Source organism: Pipistrellus kuhlii, unplaced genomic scaffold (genome assembly GCF_014108245.1).
Source record: "Pipistrellus kuhlii isolate mPipKuh1 unplaced genomic scaffold, mPipKuh1.p scaffold_m20_p_12, whole genome shotgun sequence".
Lineage (NCBI taxonomy): Eukaryota > Metazoa > Chordata > Mammalia > Chiroptera > Vespertilionidae > Pipistrellus > Pipistrellus kuhlii.
Genome location: NW_023425427.1, coordinates 31,594,443 through 31,612,736, shown reverse-complemented (window position 1 = coordinate 31,612,736; position 18,294 = coordinate 31,594,443). Strand labels below are relative to the sequence as shown.

Here is an 18,294-nt window from a genome sequence, read left to right as displayed (position 1 = left end):
TGAGTATCAATAAAATGTTTTACATATCTACTTATTTTAAGAACATTAGAATTACTGTTTATGAATCACATTCTGAAGTGAATGACCTTTTATAAATCGCAAAGTAGCCCCTCGTTCTGTGAGTTGTGCAGTAAATTTTTGCATATCATGTTTTAATGCCTCAGTAGAATATACCTGACTTATGAGTAGAAGAAAAAGATAATTAAACTATAAAATATGAAAGTTTTGTTTTTCTATATTTTGTTTTTTTTTTCTAGTTCCAGAAAAATTGATATATGCTTCATATTTTAGAAATGATGTGCCTTGAATGTTTTTAAAAAACATTTTTTTACCTTTTCTTCCTCATTTTTAAATTTATTTCAGATCAATAAATGGACTGGGAAAAATTTTGGAAACACGAAGATCAAGGTATTGTAAAAGACTATGATATTAACAATAAATTTAGTTAATAATAAATATTAAGGAATTGATAAATATACTTGAATCTAATATAAGAAAAAAATGAGCATTTTAAAAATGATTTTTAGAGGGGGAGAGAGAAAGAGAATCATTGATCATTTGCCTCCTGTACACTCCTGACTGGGGATTGAACCCTGGACCCTTCGGTACATGGGATGGCAGCAACCAGCTGAGCAACACCAGCCAGGGCACATGTGCATTTTTAAAACTAGGGCCCAGAAATGTTTATTTGAATGTTCTTTATAAGTTAATTTGGGCCCTAACCAGTTTGGCTTAGTGGATAGAGCATCAGCCTGTGGACTGAAGGGTCCCAGGTTCAGTTCCAGTCAAGGGCCATGTGCCTTGGTTGTTGGAACATCCTCAGTGGGGGAGGTGTAGGAGGCTGCTGCTTAATGTTTCTAACTCTCTTTCCCTCTCCCTTCCTCTCTGTAAAGAATCAATAAAATATATGTATTTTTTTAAAGTTAGTTTGGCATATCTATTTAATATACTTGCTTATACTTGTAATTAAGACTGTAGAGCCATGATAACACTGTGTAGCTTTGTTTTTGCTAATGAAGAGGAAATCGTAGAGTGTTCAGCCATTTATAAAAATAGTGTAGAAATCCGAAAAAAGTATATTATTAAGAATCTTATTTTAATCTGACATATCTAAGTAGCTTTTTTTAAAAAAAAAAATTGTTAATCCTCACCTGAAGATATTTTTTCCATTGATTTTTAGAGAGGGGAAGGGATGAAAGGGAAAGGAGGTAGAGAGAGAAAGGGAGAGAGGGAGATAACAATTTGAGAGAGACACATCAATTGGTTGCCTCCCACATGTACCCCTACCTGGGGTGGGGATCAAACCTGCAACCCACGTACCTGCCTTTGACTGGGAATCAAACCCAAGACCCCTTTGGTGGGCAGACTAGTGCTCTAACCACAGAGCAACACCAGCCAGGACACTTTGTAACATTTTAAAACCTTCCTAGTGTTTCATGGTTGCAAAAATAATCTGTCATGTAAAAATATATGGAACTTTTAAGTTCTGATACATCCTTTATTAAAACTTAATTTCTATTTTCTGTAGGTTCTCTCTTTCCATTGTGTTTATACAGATGTGCATTACTTTATAAAAGTATGTGTTTCTAAAATGTATTTCTATAGATTGAACTCTATTTTCCATTGAATGCTTACAGAGGTATTTTGTTAAGCTCATTTTTATTTTATTTTTTAGCAAAAATGGCTCAGCAGCTGATAGACCCAGCAACATGCAGCCACAGCTCTGTGACTCACAGCTTGCAGTCTGTGCCACCCAGTTTTTAATTCAAAGATCTTTCCTTGAAAGTGCAGTGATGCCTAAGTTGAGTAGTTCATCTGCTGGGGCAGAGATTAGAGGTGCTGACAGACTACCATAAATGTTAGGCCGTAACAGCAGCAGCTGCTTATATGCATGTCAGCAGCTGGGGAATTAATTTTGTATGCATTCTCAGGAGCCACTGGTCTGCTGGCAGAGGTGGCAGAATAATGCCTTGATTGTAAGTTCCCTACAAGCATACACCAAATGTGCTCCCTGCATTTCAAATTCCAGTGTAGAAAATGTCTGATAGCCTAGCTGATACCCTGAGCATTCTTCAGTATGTCTTCTTCCTATTGCATTTTACTTTTTTTTTCTCCTTAATGCTTCTTCCTTTATAAAATGACAGACAACCACATATTGCTTAAGTAAGGTTTAAAAAATCATGTCCATATAAATAGTTGTAGTTCTGTTGTAATAGCATTTATTTGGTTCATATTTACTATGATATACTGATAAACCTTTATGTCTACATTTTTGACAAAACAGTCTTTGAGATTTTTTTTTTTCTGGATTGAGTATATTTTATAGAATTTTACACTGTTACATTGGTTTTTCTTTCTTTTAGAGTTGATCTCTCTAATGTGTTAGATCTTCATGCCTTTGACAGTCTCTCTGGAATAAGGTATGTTTTCTATGTTTTGGTAATTTTTATTGTAATGTACCTGTTATTCCAAAATGTTAGGTATTATAGGAATGACTTACAGAGTGCACACTTGATTTAAGCTTCCTGTCATTCTTTGACATAAAAGACTATTCCTAATAATTATGTTCTTGAAAGTTTTATCAATTAGATATTTGGAAATCACGGTACATTTTCCTATAGAAGTTATAGTGTAAATGGTAGTTAACTTTAAGACTAATTATTATTTTTACTCCAAATATATATAACACTTGCTATGACAAAATGCATAAAATACATAGAAAATTTTAGCTTAGGATATTACCTCAGATACTTTCTTTCCTCTCAGTGATGGATCAGTTTTCTGCCTCTTTCCCTAAAAGGAATTTTTTTAATAAGAAAGAAAAGAATGTAAATTTCTTTTCTGTACATTAGTATCTTTTTTTTTTTAAAAGTTATCTTAACCATTTTTAAGTGTGCAGTTCAATCAGGTATATTCACATTGTTGTGGATTGGATCTACAGAAATGCTTTATCTTGTAAAACTAAAACTACACCTATTCGGTGACAACTCTGCATTTTCCCCTCCCCACTACCCTTGGCAGCCATCATTCTATTATCTGTTTCTATGAATTTGACTACTTTGATATTCATATTAGTAGAATCAAGCAGTATTTGTCTTGTCATGACTGGTTTATTTCACTTTTTCATTTAGTCCTCAAGGTTCATAATATTTAACAAAGAAGGATTTCCTCCTTAAAAAAAAAAAATTCCCACTCAAGGTTATTATTTACTTTGATTTTTTTTTTTTTTTTTTTTTTTTTTTTTAGAGAGAGAGAGAAAGTGGAGGTGAAGGAGGAAAGAGAGAGAGAGAGAGAGAGAGAGAGAGAGAGAGAGAGAGAGAGAGAGAGAGAAACATCAATGTGAGAGAAACGCATCAATTGGTTGCCTTTAGCGCAATGCTAAGGATCAAGCATGCAACTGAGGTACGAGCACTTGACCAGAAATTGAATGCCCCTATCCTTTGGCCGATGGGCTAACACTAACCACTGAGAAAACTGGCCAGGGCAGGATTCCCTTCTTTTAAAAGGCTAAATAATATTTCCCTGCATGTGTATGATGTTGCTATGAACATGAGTGTGCTAAAATCTCTTCAAGATACTGCTTTCATTTCTTTTGGATATGTACCCAAAAGTGAGATTACCATATCCTATGGTATTTCTATTTTTAAGTTTTTGAAGAACCACCACACTGTTTTCCATAGCAGCTGCACCATTTTACATTCCCACCAACAGTGCACAAGGGTTTTAGTTTCTCTACATCTTGTCGGTACTTACTTCCTGTTGTTTTTGGTAGTAGCTGTCCTAATAGATATGAGGTGTTAGCTCATTGTGGCTTTGGTTTGCATGTATCTAATGATTAGAGATGTTGAGCACCTTTTCATATGTTTGTTGGCCATTTGTATATCATCTTTGGAGAAATATCTATTTAAGCACTTAGCCTATTTTAAATCCAGTTGTTAGGTTTTGTTGTTGTGGCTGAGTTGCAGGAGTTTTTGTATATTTTAGGTATTAACCCCTATCAGACATGATTTGTAGATGTTTCTTCCATTTCCTCTGAAGTAGATGAACCCTTCTATGAGTGGTTTCCTCCCTCTACTGAGGAAAAGAGCATGCTTATCTGAGGAAATGGACACATGGAGGAATCTGAAGGAGCAGGCCTTACTCACTTTTCCCCAACTTACACGTGGCTGACACTCTGTTCTGTCCTATCTTAACATGACTTTGCACTCTTTACCACACCTTACATAAAACCACTTAGGCTTAACCATTTATTTGGGTCTTCATTTCCTTATGAAGGCTCCCGTGTCTTGTAAAACTTAAGTAATTGTGTGCTTTCCTCCTGCTACTCTGTCTTTATCGTTTAATTTTCAGACCCAGCCAGGGACCTGAAGAGGGTAGAAGAAAACCTTTTCCTTCCTTCCCTATGGAAGTTTTAGGCAGTCATTGTCAAAAAACATTAAATATTAAGTGTAGGGAATTAGCAGATGATTTACTTAAGAACAGTTATAATGCATTAGTGACACTTAAAAAAAAGTAACTGTTCGATGCAATGCCCGCTCCGCCTCCTGCCCCCCATGGGTAAGGCCTTTGCATATTCCTCATTGTGCCAGTTGCTGAACAGGGAAATCCATTCCTGAGCAGCCAGCTGGGAAGGTTTAATATGACACTTTCCCTACTAAGACTTTCCTCTTCCACCCAGTGAAACTCATTCCCTCCAACAGCTCCTACAAGCCTTTTCTCTTTCCTAAACTTGGTATTACCAATTTACCTCTCACTGTTCTTCAAGGCAAAACATCTGCAAGGTTTTAAGTCCTTCCCACCTCTTAGCCTACCTCCATCAATGTCTATACAGTTGTCATGGTTATAATTTCTTATGCTCTTCTCACTCTTTTCATATCATCAGAACAATGCATTGTTAAGATTCTGGCTTTTTGTTTTTACCACTAACTGAATATATAGAAGGCTTATATTTATGAATACTGTTTATTTTTTACTAAGTACTCATGTTCAAAGGAAAATGTTTATAAAAGAAAATTTATTCTTCTAACTTTCTTTAGGTACCAGAATTTTCATATTAGGAAGCATGGGAAGAGTTGATGATGTTTTGAGCAGTAGTAAAACTGCTTATTTATATTTTTCTAGGCTTATTTAGATTTTTGTGTCTGGGTTTCGGGCTAGTTAGATCTTTTGAAAATAAAAAGAAATCTACTGACATATTTAACCACACAAAATAGTGTTGCTAAAGATTAATTTTTCTTTATATTGTATATATGTATGTGAATGTTTGTACATTTTTTAAAAAGTTTTAAAATAATCTGCCAGCTTTTCTGTATTAGAATATGTGAGCAACATGTAAACTGTATAATAGATTAAACTGTGAATGTTTCTTCCTTATGTAGTTTTTTAACATTAAGAAATGTACAAGGTTAAATAAAAAAATATATTGATATCTGAACTTATAATCAATTGTTCTTAGTTTGCAGAAAAAACTTCAACATTTGCCAACAATACAACCTCACCTTGATCAGGTAAAAAAAAATCTTGAAAATATTTTTACGGTACCTTTTGAACTAAATAGGTTCTATTTAGGACTATTTTATTAGAACTCTTTCTAAAAATGTATTTTTTAATCATGTTGATAGTTTTCAGATTGTAAATCCTTTTGAGTGAGGTCAACTAATCTCGCTTCTTAAAACATAATAGGAATTCATTAAACTGGAATTGCCTAGAATGTTTAGAAAATCATGCTTTTTAACTTCTCCATTCTATAGGTCACACAGCATATTTTATCAGTTCTTCTGAGGAAATCACTTAAAAGCAGCATAGTGGTTCTATATGCAGCCTATTTTTAACTTAATTGAACTGATTAAGGAAGCTTGATATAAGCATGTATGGCTTATTTAAATAAAAATTGGCTTTGAGTTTCAGTTGAGCACTATAAATTTAAACTTGTTAAGATGTTTTTCATGCTCTAAAACTCTAATTCCTGAGGTAAATATTGAAAATGCTAGGAACAAACAAATATTCACCGTACTCATCTTTCTTTTAAGCAAGTTGTAGATGGTAGAGCTTTAGGGTAACTTCTTTGTTCCATTTAAACACAGTGAAAGGAGTTGGTCCGAAGGTTGTGGGTTATTGTTAAGCTAAACACAGTGAAAGGAAGGGGGGATTGTGGGTGAGCATTGAACCTAGTCTTCCTTCCTGTGTCTTGAAGCTCTTACTCATTTTTGAGTCCTTACTAATTGTAATAGGACCAAAGCAACCGTAGCCAATTGTTCTTTTGTTTCCATTTTGGCTCATTTTTATGGGGAGATATGCTACCATGTTTGTAACACTTTTCTCAGAAACTTAATAGAATATTTATCTTATCTTTAAAATGAGTGAATTGGGAAAATATAAGAGCCAGGTAGAATGTGACTGTCAATTGCCTGGTACACATTTTTAATGACTTTCTGGGTAAAGGACATCATAGTAGGAGTCATAAGGTTTAAAAGATGTAGTATTCACTTTCAAGAACCTTTATAAAAGCCAGTGTCTTCACCCATAGTGGCTTGAATATATCCTTATCATGGCATTTCTCATGCTTTGTAGTTTGGGTTGAAATGCTTTTCCATTGCAGTAGTCTCTAAATTCCTTAAATGTAAATTTCTCATTGCTAGAAATTTATGGTGGGTGCTTAGTGAATATTAAAAGAATGCAAAGCTGTGATTCTCAAATGGGGGTGTACTTCAGAATCAGTTGTGGAGCTTTTAAAAATAACTTGGATGCTCAGTTTTTGCCACCCCTTATATCTCCAGGAACGGGCCTTAAGCATGTACATGTTAATGTGTATGTATATTTTTTAACATTTTATCTTGAAAAATGTCAAAGATATATAAAAGTAGAAAGAATAGTAAAATTAACCCTTTATATGTATGACCCAGTTGCAATGGCCATAAATATTTTGCTGATTTTATTTCATCTATCTTCCCAGTATTCCTTTCGCTGCAGTATTATTTAAACTTTTTTCTTTAAATAGAAAAGTTCAAGCATGCATAAAACTAAGTAAATATAGTAATGAACCTACATGTATCCATCACCCTTGCTGGAGTGTATTAAAGCAAATCCCAGACATTGTATCATTTTATCAATAACTAGGGTGTGACTGTTCTTTTTGTAAAGCTCTCCAGAAGACTTTTCTGAACATAGAACAAATATAATATTGCAGACAAAGGGCTATGGAATCGAGAGCTCCAACTGTCTCATTTGGTTTATTAGATTATAAAAGACTATGTTTCATATGTAAAGTAAATAAAGAATACAAATTTTTAGTATACAAGTATCTTCGCATATATTTTTACCTATATATCTGCCCATATGTGTACACGAACACACAATCCTACAATTCCCACTCAGATCAAGATATAGAAAATGTTCAGTTAGCAACTCTCCTCCCAAAGAGCTGCTTTTCTGACTTTACTCCAAAAAGTAACCCCAAAATGGTAGATTTATTTTTTACCAGAAAAGTAAGGAAAAGACCAATCCAGGTGTTTAAAAGTGGGAAAGAATGTTCTAAAAGAGCAGAACTCCAGTGCAGAAGTCTTCATGAATGCTTGGTATTGAGATCCTAGTATTGGCTTTGATTTGCTAGGCAAAGAAAACTCATGGCCTGGCCTACGTGGCTTAGTGGTTGAGTGTTGACCTATGAACCTAGGAGGTCACTGTTCAGTTTTCAGACAGGGCACATGCCAGGGTTGTGGGTTTGATCCCCAATAGGGGATGTGCAAGAGGCAGCCGATCAATGATTGGCTGTCATCATTGATGTTTCTATCTCCCTCTCCTTTCTTCTCTGAAATCAATAAAAATGTATTGAGAGAGAGAGAGAGAGAGAGAGAGAGAGAGAGAGAGAGAGGAGAGAGAGAGAGAGAGACCCCTCATGCTGTGCTGTCAGACAGTATTAGGTCAGCCGGATTGAAATGTGGAGTCAGGGACCAAGCAGGAAGATAACGCACAAGTTCTCATGCCCTTGATGAGGGCCTTCTTACACTGAGAATAGAAATGGGATAAATCGAGCACTATTTCACAGGTAGACTTGCCTGGATAACTTGACTAACTAGTGATGGAACAATAAGTAGAGAGAAGTAATGGCAAAAGCCTAGATTACCTAGAGGAACCTAGAAATAGAAAACTCTGGAAGCCAAACTGAATATTCACTTCTTTACTTGGTGGCAGAATATCACAGTAGATATTATACAGACAAAGAGGATCAGAGGACTGAAGTGTGGGGATGCCGATTTTGGGTTTAAGCATGTTAGTAGACTTAGTTTTCTAGATGAATAAAACATAGAAGTGGTTGCATATTAGATATTGTTTGCAAAAGAGTGGAAACCCGAGGGAAATAACCTGCTAGGTTAAAGAAAAAACTGAACTAGAAAAAGAAAAAATACTCCTCAAATTTAGGTTATACCTGGATTTTATTTTAAGTACAGTACCTTATTTTGCTTTCTGAATTATTGATTCAGTTTTCTGATTCTTTCTGTGTTTGGGAAAGAAGAGTTATTTTTAGATTAAAAACAATAATAAACTAGGGGAAAAGTCTGAAATAGGTAATACCTACGACATGTTGTGAGTTATTAAAGTTTTATTCTTGAATGATGTTTAATGCAGTTCTCTATATTTTATGGATTTCTCATTTACTCCCGATAAGGAGAACTTGGGGTTGAATTGTGGAAAGCAGATGAGAAAACCCAAGGGACAATCTATGCATACTTAATCAGTAGAGCCAATTATGAATTATGAGTTGTGACCCTCATCTTTTGCCTTGGGAACTTATGGATTTCATCTTTAAAGTCTAATGTGATTAGAGTTAATTGATACAGAAAAACATCTTGTTTTAAAATGTTTATTTTCCTCCTTGAGTCTCATGATGCATTGTCTTAATTTTTAAAATCTTTTTCCTCTCATGCTGGAGTTAATTGTACCCCTTAGACAATTGTCATATCTCTAACCTGCAAAAGGTTAAAATCATTCCCTGATATAAAAAAATTTAGGCTAAGAATAAAGCAATAGAATAGAGCAATATTGAGTGCTGCATTAAGACATTCCCAGTATTAAATGCCAAGTTATCTAACTTGAATAAAATACATGTTTAGCATTTTTGAAGATTAAATTACTACCATCTTTTAAAATTGACAAATTATGTTTCACTTGGCACCCTTTTACTGTGTATTTTAACAAGATTTTCTATACATTTTTATATAGATTTTTAGTGATTGTTTTGAGGAGGAAAGAAGGCTGTCATTTTGTTTAAATACATACTATTGTTGTCATAATTTATGACAGTTTAAGATTTAAAAGTAAACTTTTTAAAAAAAAAAATTGTGGTAAAAAACACATAACATGATATCCACCCTCTTAAGAAATGTTTAAGTGTAGAGTGCAGTATTATTAAGTATATGCACATTGTTCTGGGTAATTTGTTTTTTTCTGAGCCTCATTTCCCCCAGCTTATAAAATGGAAAAAATTCTCTTTATTCCACAGGATTATTGTCACATGTAAATAAAAGATAAAGTGACTGACCCAGCAAAAATACCTGGCTCAGTACTTATAGTTGATAAACTATATATGTGTATTATCTTTCCTCTTAGCACTGAGAATCCTGAAAAGGATGAATTAAATGATGTGTACCTTTTTATGGCAGTTTCTCTGTGTAAATGCTAAACCATTGATCAACTATTCAGAATTTAGAAAATAGAGTTGCTGATATGAAAAATCAAATAATAGTGGGAAAGTTACATGTAATATAACTTTCTATGAATGTGTTCCTTACTTTTCATTCTTGAAACTTAAGATTTTTTTTCTAAATCACTTTTTACTATAAAAAATCATTATTAATTATCTTTTTCGATTTACAGAGTATTATTACAGTCACATTTGAAGTACCAGGAAATGCAAAGGAAGAAAGTCTAAATGAATTTATTCAGGTGACTCCAATAGTTAACTGATTAATGATTTATGAACTGTATTGTTACATAGTTGTTGCTATTAGCAGTGGTTGGTCTTACTGACATATGTTACTTGATACAGAATCTTCTGTGGGAAAAGAATGTGAGGAACAAGGATGATGACTGCATGGAGGTCATACGACTAAAGGTGCAGTATACAGTTTTGTACATTTGGACAACGTCCCTTTCTTGGCTGTTACGTAAAAGCATATTTGGTTTTAAATGGAAGCACTGGTTTTATACAAATAACCTTTACCTTTTTAAATTTTTTCTTATTTCCATTGCTGAAACGCTTTGAAAATTACTACATAAAGCATAATTTATGTACACAGCTTCATTTACTGTTGCAGCTAAAACAACCTGTGTGCTTTGAAATGTTACCCTGTGCTCTCTACTCTCAGGCATTCTGAGCAGTTATCTGACTCAATTCACATTGAGGTTGACTGGTCATTCTCCTCTGAGCAGGGGCTGGTGTCGATCAAAGACAAACCACAGCAAGTGATTGTCCAAGGTGTCTATGAGCTGTATGATCTGGAGGAGACTCCAGTGATCTGGAGAGATGACACTGAGAGAACAAATCGACTGGTTCTTATTGGTAAGTTAAATTTCTGAAGCAAAGTGGAATAAATAATTGAAAAGATTATTATGTGCTACTTAAGCAGTATTAGTCAATCAGAACCCCTTTTGAAACCTAAATAAAATTTAGTTAATATATTTGTCTTAATCAGGTTATCACATTTATAAGAACTTGCTAGACCTTTTACTCTTCTAAGAACTTTAGAAAAGTTATTAATCCAAGAATCAGTTGGATACTGAAGTATTTAACTAAAAAGTTAAGGAAAGAATCACTCAATTACTAATGTTTTTAATTTTCTGAAAATCATCAGATTTAATGGTTAGGAATTGATAGCTAAACTGTGTCATTTTAATAAGCATAGTATAATCACACCATATTTTGTTCTCTTTGCAGGCAGAAATTTAGATAAGGATATCCTTAAACAACTATTTATAGCTACTGTGACAGAAACAGAAAAACAGTGGACAACGTATTTTAAAGAAGATCAAGTTTATCTGTAATATTGGAAGCATTTCTTAGCCAAAGGATTGGATGATAATATTAGGAATAAGTTTCCTGATGGGTATATTTCAAGCATCTGTTCTTTGCATTACTTCTGTTATGAATTCCAGTGTATGTTAAATTTATATTTATTTTATAGGATACATAAAATATGGTAAAGCAGTACTGTAAAACATTTGACATTTATACAATAAAATATAATATCCTCTGAAGTGTTTTTTTAATAAACAGATGTTTCACAAAAATATCTTACAGAAATGGCTTGGAAGTTTACTTATGCCGAGCTCATCTGTGGGAGTTATTTATAACTAGAGGCCCTGTGTACGAATTCACGCATGGGTGGGGTCCCTTGGCTTGGCCGGCTATCGGGGCCATCAGAACTGATTATTTTTAGTCAGTTCTAAGCCTTACTGATAATCAGTGTAATAAAACTTAACCCGTTCATTTTGTGATATATTTAGAATATATTGTAGAGGGTTTTTTTTATGTTTGTTTTTTTAAAAATATTTTTTATTTATTTTTTACAGAGAGGAAGGGAGAAGGATAGAGAGTTAGAAACATCGATGAGAGAGAAACATCGATCAGCCGCCTCCTGCACACCCCGCAATGGGGATGTGCCCGCAGCTAAGGTACATGCCCTTGTCAGGAATCGAACCTGGGCCAAACCGGTTTCAGCTATTGTAGAGTTTTTAATTTTAAGTAGATTTTACTCCTGGTATTAAGTTCATCTTGGGTGTTTTTTTTTAACTTCTTTAATTTTTAGTATACACATTTGTACTTCATTGACATCTATAGACAAGCAGTGGGCCTTTTTTAATTAAATTCAAAATATCGTGGCAGTTAACTGGATACGCCAAAAAGTGACAAGGTACAAATCTTCAGCTATAACTGCAGAAGATTTAATTCAATAATAATTTTTTTCCTGTTCCTACTAAAAGCCAGGTCAGCATTGACAGCATTCAAATTGTAGGAGAATAGCATTAGCTGGAATTTCAAGAAGTGCTTTCCCAAACTAATAATTGTTAAATATTAGAGAAGGCTATCAAGGTAGTATTTTGTACTTTTTTAGAATTTTAAATAAAAGAATTACATCTGTGTATAATTCCAATGTTTGGAGGCAGATCAGTTGATTAGATTATATATGTTCTGTCCCCTGCATTCTATATTTTTTTATACATAACTTATCTATATTCATCCATTTGCCCTCTGAATCCGTTCTCTTAATTGGTGGTTGTGAAAATACCTATATTTTGTAGCAGCATGTTGCCCAATAGAAAGCCAGCTAATATTTGAGTGAGATCTGGGCTTTAATTTCACTTCTGCTGCTGCTTGGCTGTGTAATCTTGGGCAAAGTATTTTCTTGGAGATTAGTTTCCATATTTATAAAGTGCACAGTGATAATATCAACCATTCAAGGTTGTTGTGAGTATGAAAGAGGCTTGTAATGCACCTGGCACACAACAGAGCCCAGGCAAATGGATCTTCTTCTTAACAGCTTAAACTTGTTTTATAATTTATGTAGTCATTGTAATACTTCATGATGTCTTTTGACAAATAATTCATCTAGATTCATATCTTTTAGATCAGAAAGGGTTTATAATTAACTGTCCTGTTGCAGTAACTGAAGAAGAAAGTCCAGGAATAAGCATATTGTTGTTTTATGTCTATTCTTTTAGATGTCTTTTCTACTTAGGTAGTTTCCCAAAATTAACTACCGTATTTTCCTATGATTTAAGCTTTAATTTAAGCTACTTCTCCAGGAAACTTGCAAACTTGCCATAAATATCCTCAAGGAAGAGTTTTAAATAAAACATATAATGCAGTTTGCTTTTTTATAAAAACTCAACTATTAGTCTTAGATCTTTCCATGACAGTGTATATAAATGTCCTATTCTTTAACTGTTGTATAGATATGTATAGTATAGAATAGAATACATTCATTTTCAAAATGTTGGTTGAGAGCTTCCAGTTTGCTCAGGTATTAGTGCTAGGGCTGAAACTGCTCATGATTAAAGGCTAAGTTGCCATATGGCTTACAATCTGTTCTAGTGGAGGGAGACACAAGAAAATATGAGGTAGCCTTAAGATGGTAGATTAAAGATCAACTTCAGATTGAGTCATGGAAAGGCTCTCTGAGGAGAGGTAGCTTTTAAATTGAGAATAGACTTACTAGTAAAAGGAGTTGTTCATGCAAAGTGAGGGAGAAGGAGGGAGTTTGCAGAAGCCCTTGAGGTGGCAACCAGCACATGCTGGAAGTCCAGGAAGAAGGCAAGAGTGGAAGGTTACAAAGCCAGGGTTGGAGATGGAATTGAGTCATGAGCTGGGGCCAGAGGTGGTGGACTGAGTGACACATTTGGATTATTCTGAAAGCTCAAGGAAGTGCAGTGATGTGGTTGTGATGAATGAGCTAGTTGTTTTCTGTTTTTTAAATTTTATCACTGTGCATGCGTCTTTGTTCTTATGAGATACTGTTTTCTCTAGAAGGGTGGAATCATGAGCTTCCAGAATATGCACACTTAAAATTTTAATAGATACGATATAAATTGTTCTTCCAATGGCTGTACCTCTTTACAGTAGTATAGGAAAGCACTCATTTCTCCAAACCTAGCTAACACAGTTTAACATTTGTCAACCTGCATGGGATGACATGCCCCTTTTAATTTAGATTTTACTCTGTATTTTTATGTTGTTTATATATTACTTTAAAGATCCTGTCCCTCATTCTTATTTTCCCCAAAATGAAGTATTTTTCAGAGGTCAGAGCAATAGTATAACCAGCACCTTCAGAGGACTTTGGAACTTGTCATGAATATCCTCCAGAGAAGATTTTATTTTTACAATACAAATTGCTAACTAAAGTAAATAGTGTGGGCTATTATTCTGTTTACTATAGAAGATTTTCAAGGTATTGATGATGATAATTAAGGTTTAGGGATAGTTCATCTAAAACTATAGCTTTAGATATAGGATAATGGATAATGACAAAAATCTGAGCCTTTCCTCCTTATTCATAAAATGGATATAACAATGCAGATCTCTGGATTGTTCCAGGGATTAAATGACAAAATCTGAGCCTTTCCTCCTTATTCATAAAATGGATATAACAATGCAGATCTCTGGATTGTTCCAGGGATTAAATTGAAAGCACGCTGGATACCAAATCTCAATAAAAGTGAATTCCCCATTTCTAGCAAAACCCTTTAAAAAAAAAAAAAAAAAAGCTTTTGTGCACTTTCTTCAAACAAATAGTTCTTTCCTAGGCTTTCCCCAGCTTTCAGTGAAAGGAGCAAGAACATTGGTACTGAGATTAAGGTAGCTGTAGGAAGGTTCAGCACAGGGCATGAGGGAAGACCTGCTGATTGAAAGGGTCTATAATTCCTAGATCCCAAAGTCTGAAGGGAATTATCAACAAAATAAAGTTAACAGCCTTTTAAACATTTATGGGCTTGGTTGCTTGTACAAAGTGAATAAATGTTTCCTTTGGATTACTAGACTAGGTAGGAAGACTATATTTAGATTGCTTTGAAATGACTTCCATAGTTTTAGAAATGCTATACATTGTAGTAGTAGTAGTGTTGAAAGAATTGAATTCTACCTTTGTCTAGCAACTTGATCTACTTTGATGAGAAAATACACTAGATTTTTTTTCCTCACAGACTTAATATTGGAATCAACTTTACCTTTTAACTTGATATTGGAATCAACTTTACCTTTTAAATAATGACCAAATTGCCTTTAATTTTCAGAGTGAAATGGAGAGAAATCAGACATCATCATCACCATCCTTCCTGTAAATTAGTTTGGGAAAGGTTGTTTTGCAAAACAAGTGTCTTGTGAGTCTGATAGTTTCTTTCAGGGAAAAATATCTATTAATCACCAAAAATTTTGCACAAGCCGCCATGTTGCAGGACTGACAATGTAAAGCTTTTAACTTTTAAGGCAACACTGAAGAATTGAAAGGAATGGACAGGAATAGTGCCTTTTTTTTAAAAATTTTATTTTTTTAGAGTGGCATGCCATACGGAATCTTTGTAAAGTATTCAATTTAGTTTTCATTGATACAGCTCTTTGTATTTTATATTGACATATTTTGTATAACAACTCCAGAAATAATTCACATACTATAATTAATATACCTCACTCCTAAAAGAAGCCTTGTATCCCTTTGCAGTTATTCCCCATTTTTCCTTGCTCTTAGCTACTAGCTAAGATGTTCTTTCTGGACTCCTTTCATTTACTATAATGTTTTCATGATTCACCATGTTGTAGCATGCATCAGCATTTTGTTCCTTTTAATTGCTAAATAACATTCTATTTATAATCACGTTTTGTTTATCCACTCCTCAGTTGATGGACATTTAAGTTTTTATTTTTCTGAAATTATGTCCTTTTCCCTTATGTTTAATTTTTTAATTAGTAGAATATTTTTCATAACAGTTTTAGATTTACAGAAAAATTGAACAGATAGTAAAAGAGAGCTCCCATATATCACCCTCCAACATACACACACACTTAACATCTTACATTGGTATGGTACATTTATTACATTAGAGAACCAATATTGATACAGTATTAACTAAAGCCCACTGTTTTTCAGATATCCTTATATTTTACCTAATGTTCTTCTTTTTTTTCCAGGATCCTATCTAGGATTCCATGTTTCATTTAATAGCCATGTCTTAATAGACTTTTCTGGGCTATGACAGTTTCTTAGACTTTACTTGCTTTGATGACATCCACAGTTGTGAGAGATACTGGTCATGAACACAGGACACTCCTCTTTTGGAATCTGTGTGTTTTTCTCATTGGGGCCTAAGGGAGGAAGATCATAGAGTCCCATTTCATCACATATCAAGGGGATATACTATCAACACGGTTCATGTGCGTTTTTGTTGATATTGACCACCTGACCATCTGGCTGAAGTAGTGTTTGTGAGGTTTTTGCACTGGACAGTTAAGTGACTCTTTCCACCCCTGTCCATACTGTACGTCCTGGAGGGAAATCACTATGTGCTTTGTACAATGAAGGCGTGGGGCGTTAGGCATCCTCAAGGGCTGAGAACCTAAGTTGTTTGGAATTCTGCCTCTTCCTCCATTTTATTAACTCAATCCTCTATCAGTATGAATACATAGATATCTATTTTATACTTTAGGTTATAATCCAATACGACTTCATTTTGTTGTTCAAATCGTCCTAGCATTGGCCATTGGGAGCTTTTACAGCTGACTCCTGTGTATCCTTAGACATACCCACCCCCACCCTCAACCCTCCCCATCAATGTGGGGTTTATTTTCCTCCTTTCTCCTTTCATTTTTAAATGACTCTAATCCCAATAGAAGTTGACTCTAGGAAAACTAACAATACTCCCTTTCTCAGGTAATCCTGATTTCTATGCTGATGGCAGAACTAAACTTTACCTGCAGGGGGTAGAGGGGGAGGCCTCTGAGAATCTAAGGTTGAATAAGACACCTGTTCTGCCCTCCAGAGTTAATTTAGTGGATCACACAAGTGGTAATTGGTAAATTTGGGATTCAAACACAAATCTATTTAGCTTAAAACCTGTTTATTTGTCCTACTTCAAACTATATATAACTGGTAAAGCTTACAGGATAAATATCTCAGGATTAAGAAATCTGATTTCAAAATTTTATCCTGAAGGCACCAGCTACTTTTTAATTGTATTTTGACCTTTCAGCTGGCTTCTGACTTATGACCTAAAAGTCATTATTTTACAAATATTAACAGAAGATTTACTATGTGACTATCAATTGCCTGATACAATATTCTTTTATGCTGCATTTTAATTAGATGCCACCCCAAATTCTGTTTATAAGTAGGTGAGTTTTAAATTATGAAAAATATACTGTGGCATGTATATATATACCATTATTATGAATATATACCGTAAAATCCCTATTTATATAACACAGTACGTTATATTCTACTGGACTGCTACTTTTCTCTCTGAGTTGATATAAATGTGGCCATCAAAAAATCTTGTTTCCTCCAAAGATGCTAAGTGAGTTAACGAAGCTTCTTTCTCATATTGATCCTCTCCTATGTGAGTAATGAATGACAACTTTGTCACTGAAACTGCAGCCTCTCCTTGCCTCACTTCTTAAGTTGTGTAATTATAATAAAGGTGCTTAATGTGGGGTGCTTTCCTTCCCTCCCCCCCGCCCCCCAGAGGGAGAGGGAGAAAGGAGCCCATCATATCCTGGGTGCATCCCTTGGAGTTGTGGGGCCATGTTGTGAAAACAGGTATTTCAAAGTAGGTCTGTTCTGGTTAGTATGTGGTAAAATCAATTTAGTTGGTTGTGGCCATTAAAGAAGAAAAATGTCACTCATCATTCTAGTGTGAGTATATTGCTCTATGAAACCATTGTAGTTATGCAAGTTTGTATATTCATGATTGTGGGGCAAAATGCATTTTCTACTGTGGTTAAATGTTCAAGGAAGTCAGCGAATCGCTACTGAAGGGGACTTCTCTCAAGCGTGCCTGCTTTCTCTCCACCCTGATCTTCCACTATTTAATGCCAGGATAGTTCAGCCTTTTCTGAAAACTAGAGTCTGGAAGGACATTTTGTGGAACTGGGGGTTGGGGAGAGTAGGAAGACGCAACAGCTCTTCACAACCCACTGAGCCCAGGGATATAGTTAGAATATTTAAAATATTTCAGTTCATCATTCTTAATGACAGAATCCACTGATGAAAATAGGCGATGAACATGCCATGCAGCATGAAAACAATTTGTTTCACATCTCAATGCCCCTTCTTTCCTCCAGGAGTACTAGAGGCCTGGATATTCATGGTAGGTTGTTGGGTGTCATATTTTCCTACCCCCCTTTTTATCTGCGCAGTTCTATTTTATAGTCACATAAAATCCTCATCCGAGGATGTTTTTGTTTTCTTAGAGAGAGGGAAAAGAGAGGAAGGAAGAAAGAGAAACATTGATGTGAGAAACTTTGATGAGAGAGAAACACTGATCCTGAATAACCTAGGTTATGTGCCCTGACCTAGAATGGAACCCGCAACCTTTTGGTGTACAGGCGGGACTGTTCCAACTAACAGAGCCACCGGGCCAGGGCTATTGGCGCAGTTTTAAAAGTGCATTAAGGGGGTGAGGTGAGAGGAGAGGTGGAGGTGGAGAAAAAACGCGCATTAACTGCCTATGCAACTCCGGGCCCGACAGGCAGGCTAACCTGAGGAGTGCAGCCTTCTCCTTGGTGGTGGGTGGGTGTAGGGAGGAGGA

The 18,294-nt window shown here is 34.9% G+C and overlaps 1 protein-coding gene across 3 annotated transcripts in view; it reads left to right on the top strand.

Moving 5' to 3' along the window:
• LOC118716519 (putative COBW domain-containing protein 7) overlaps window positions 1–11,253 on the top strand; it is a 41,485-nt gene extending 30,232 nt beyond the window's left edge. For all 3 annotated transcript variants that reach the window (XM_036433887.2, XM_036433886.2, XM_036433888.1), the window contains 7 exons: window positions 364–408; window positions 2,364–2,420; window positions 5,456–5,507; window positions 9,874–9,942; window positions 10,046–10,111; window positions 10,429–10,558; window positions 10,934–11,253. In XM_036433887.2, coding sequence (XP_036289780.1) covers window positions 364–408; window positions 2,364–2,420; window positions 5,456–5,507; window positions 9,874–9,942; window positions 10,046–10,111; window positions 10,429–10,558; window positions 10,934–11,040 — 526 coding nt within the window. In that variant the 3' untranslated portion in view covers window positions 11,041–11,253. The remainder of the gene's footprint in view (window positions 1–363; window positions 409–2,363; window positions 2,421–5,455; window positions 5,508–9,873; window positions 9,943–10,045; window positions 10,112–10,428; window positions 10,559–10,933) is intronic.
• The last annotated feature ends 7,041 nt before the right edge of the window (window positions 11,254–18,294 follow it).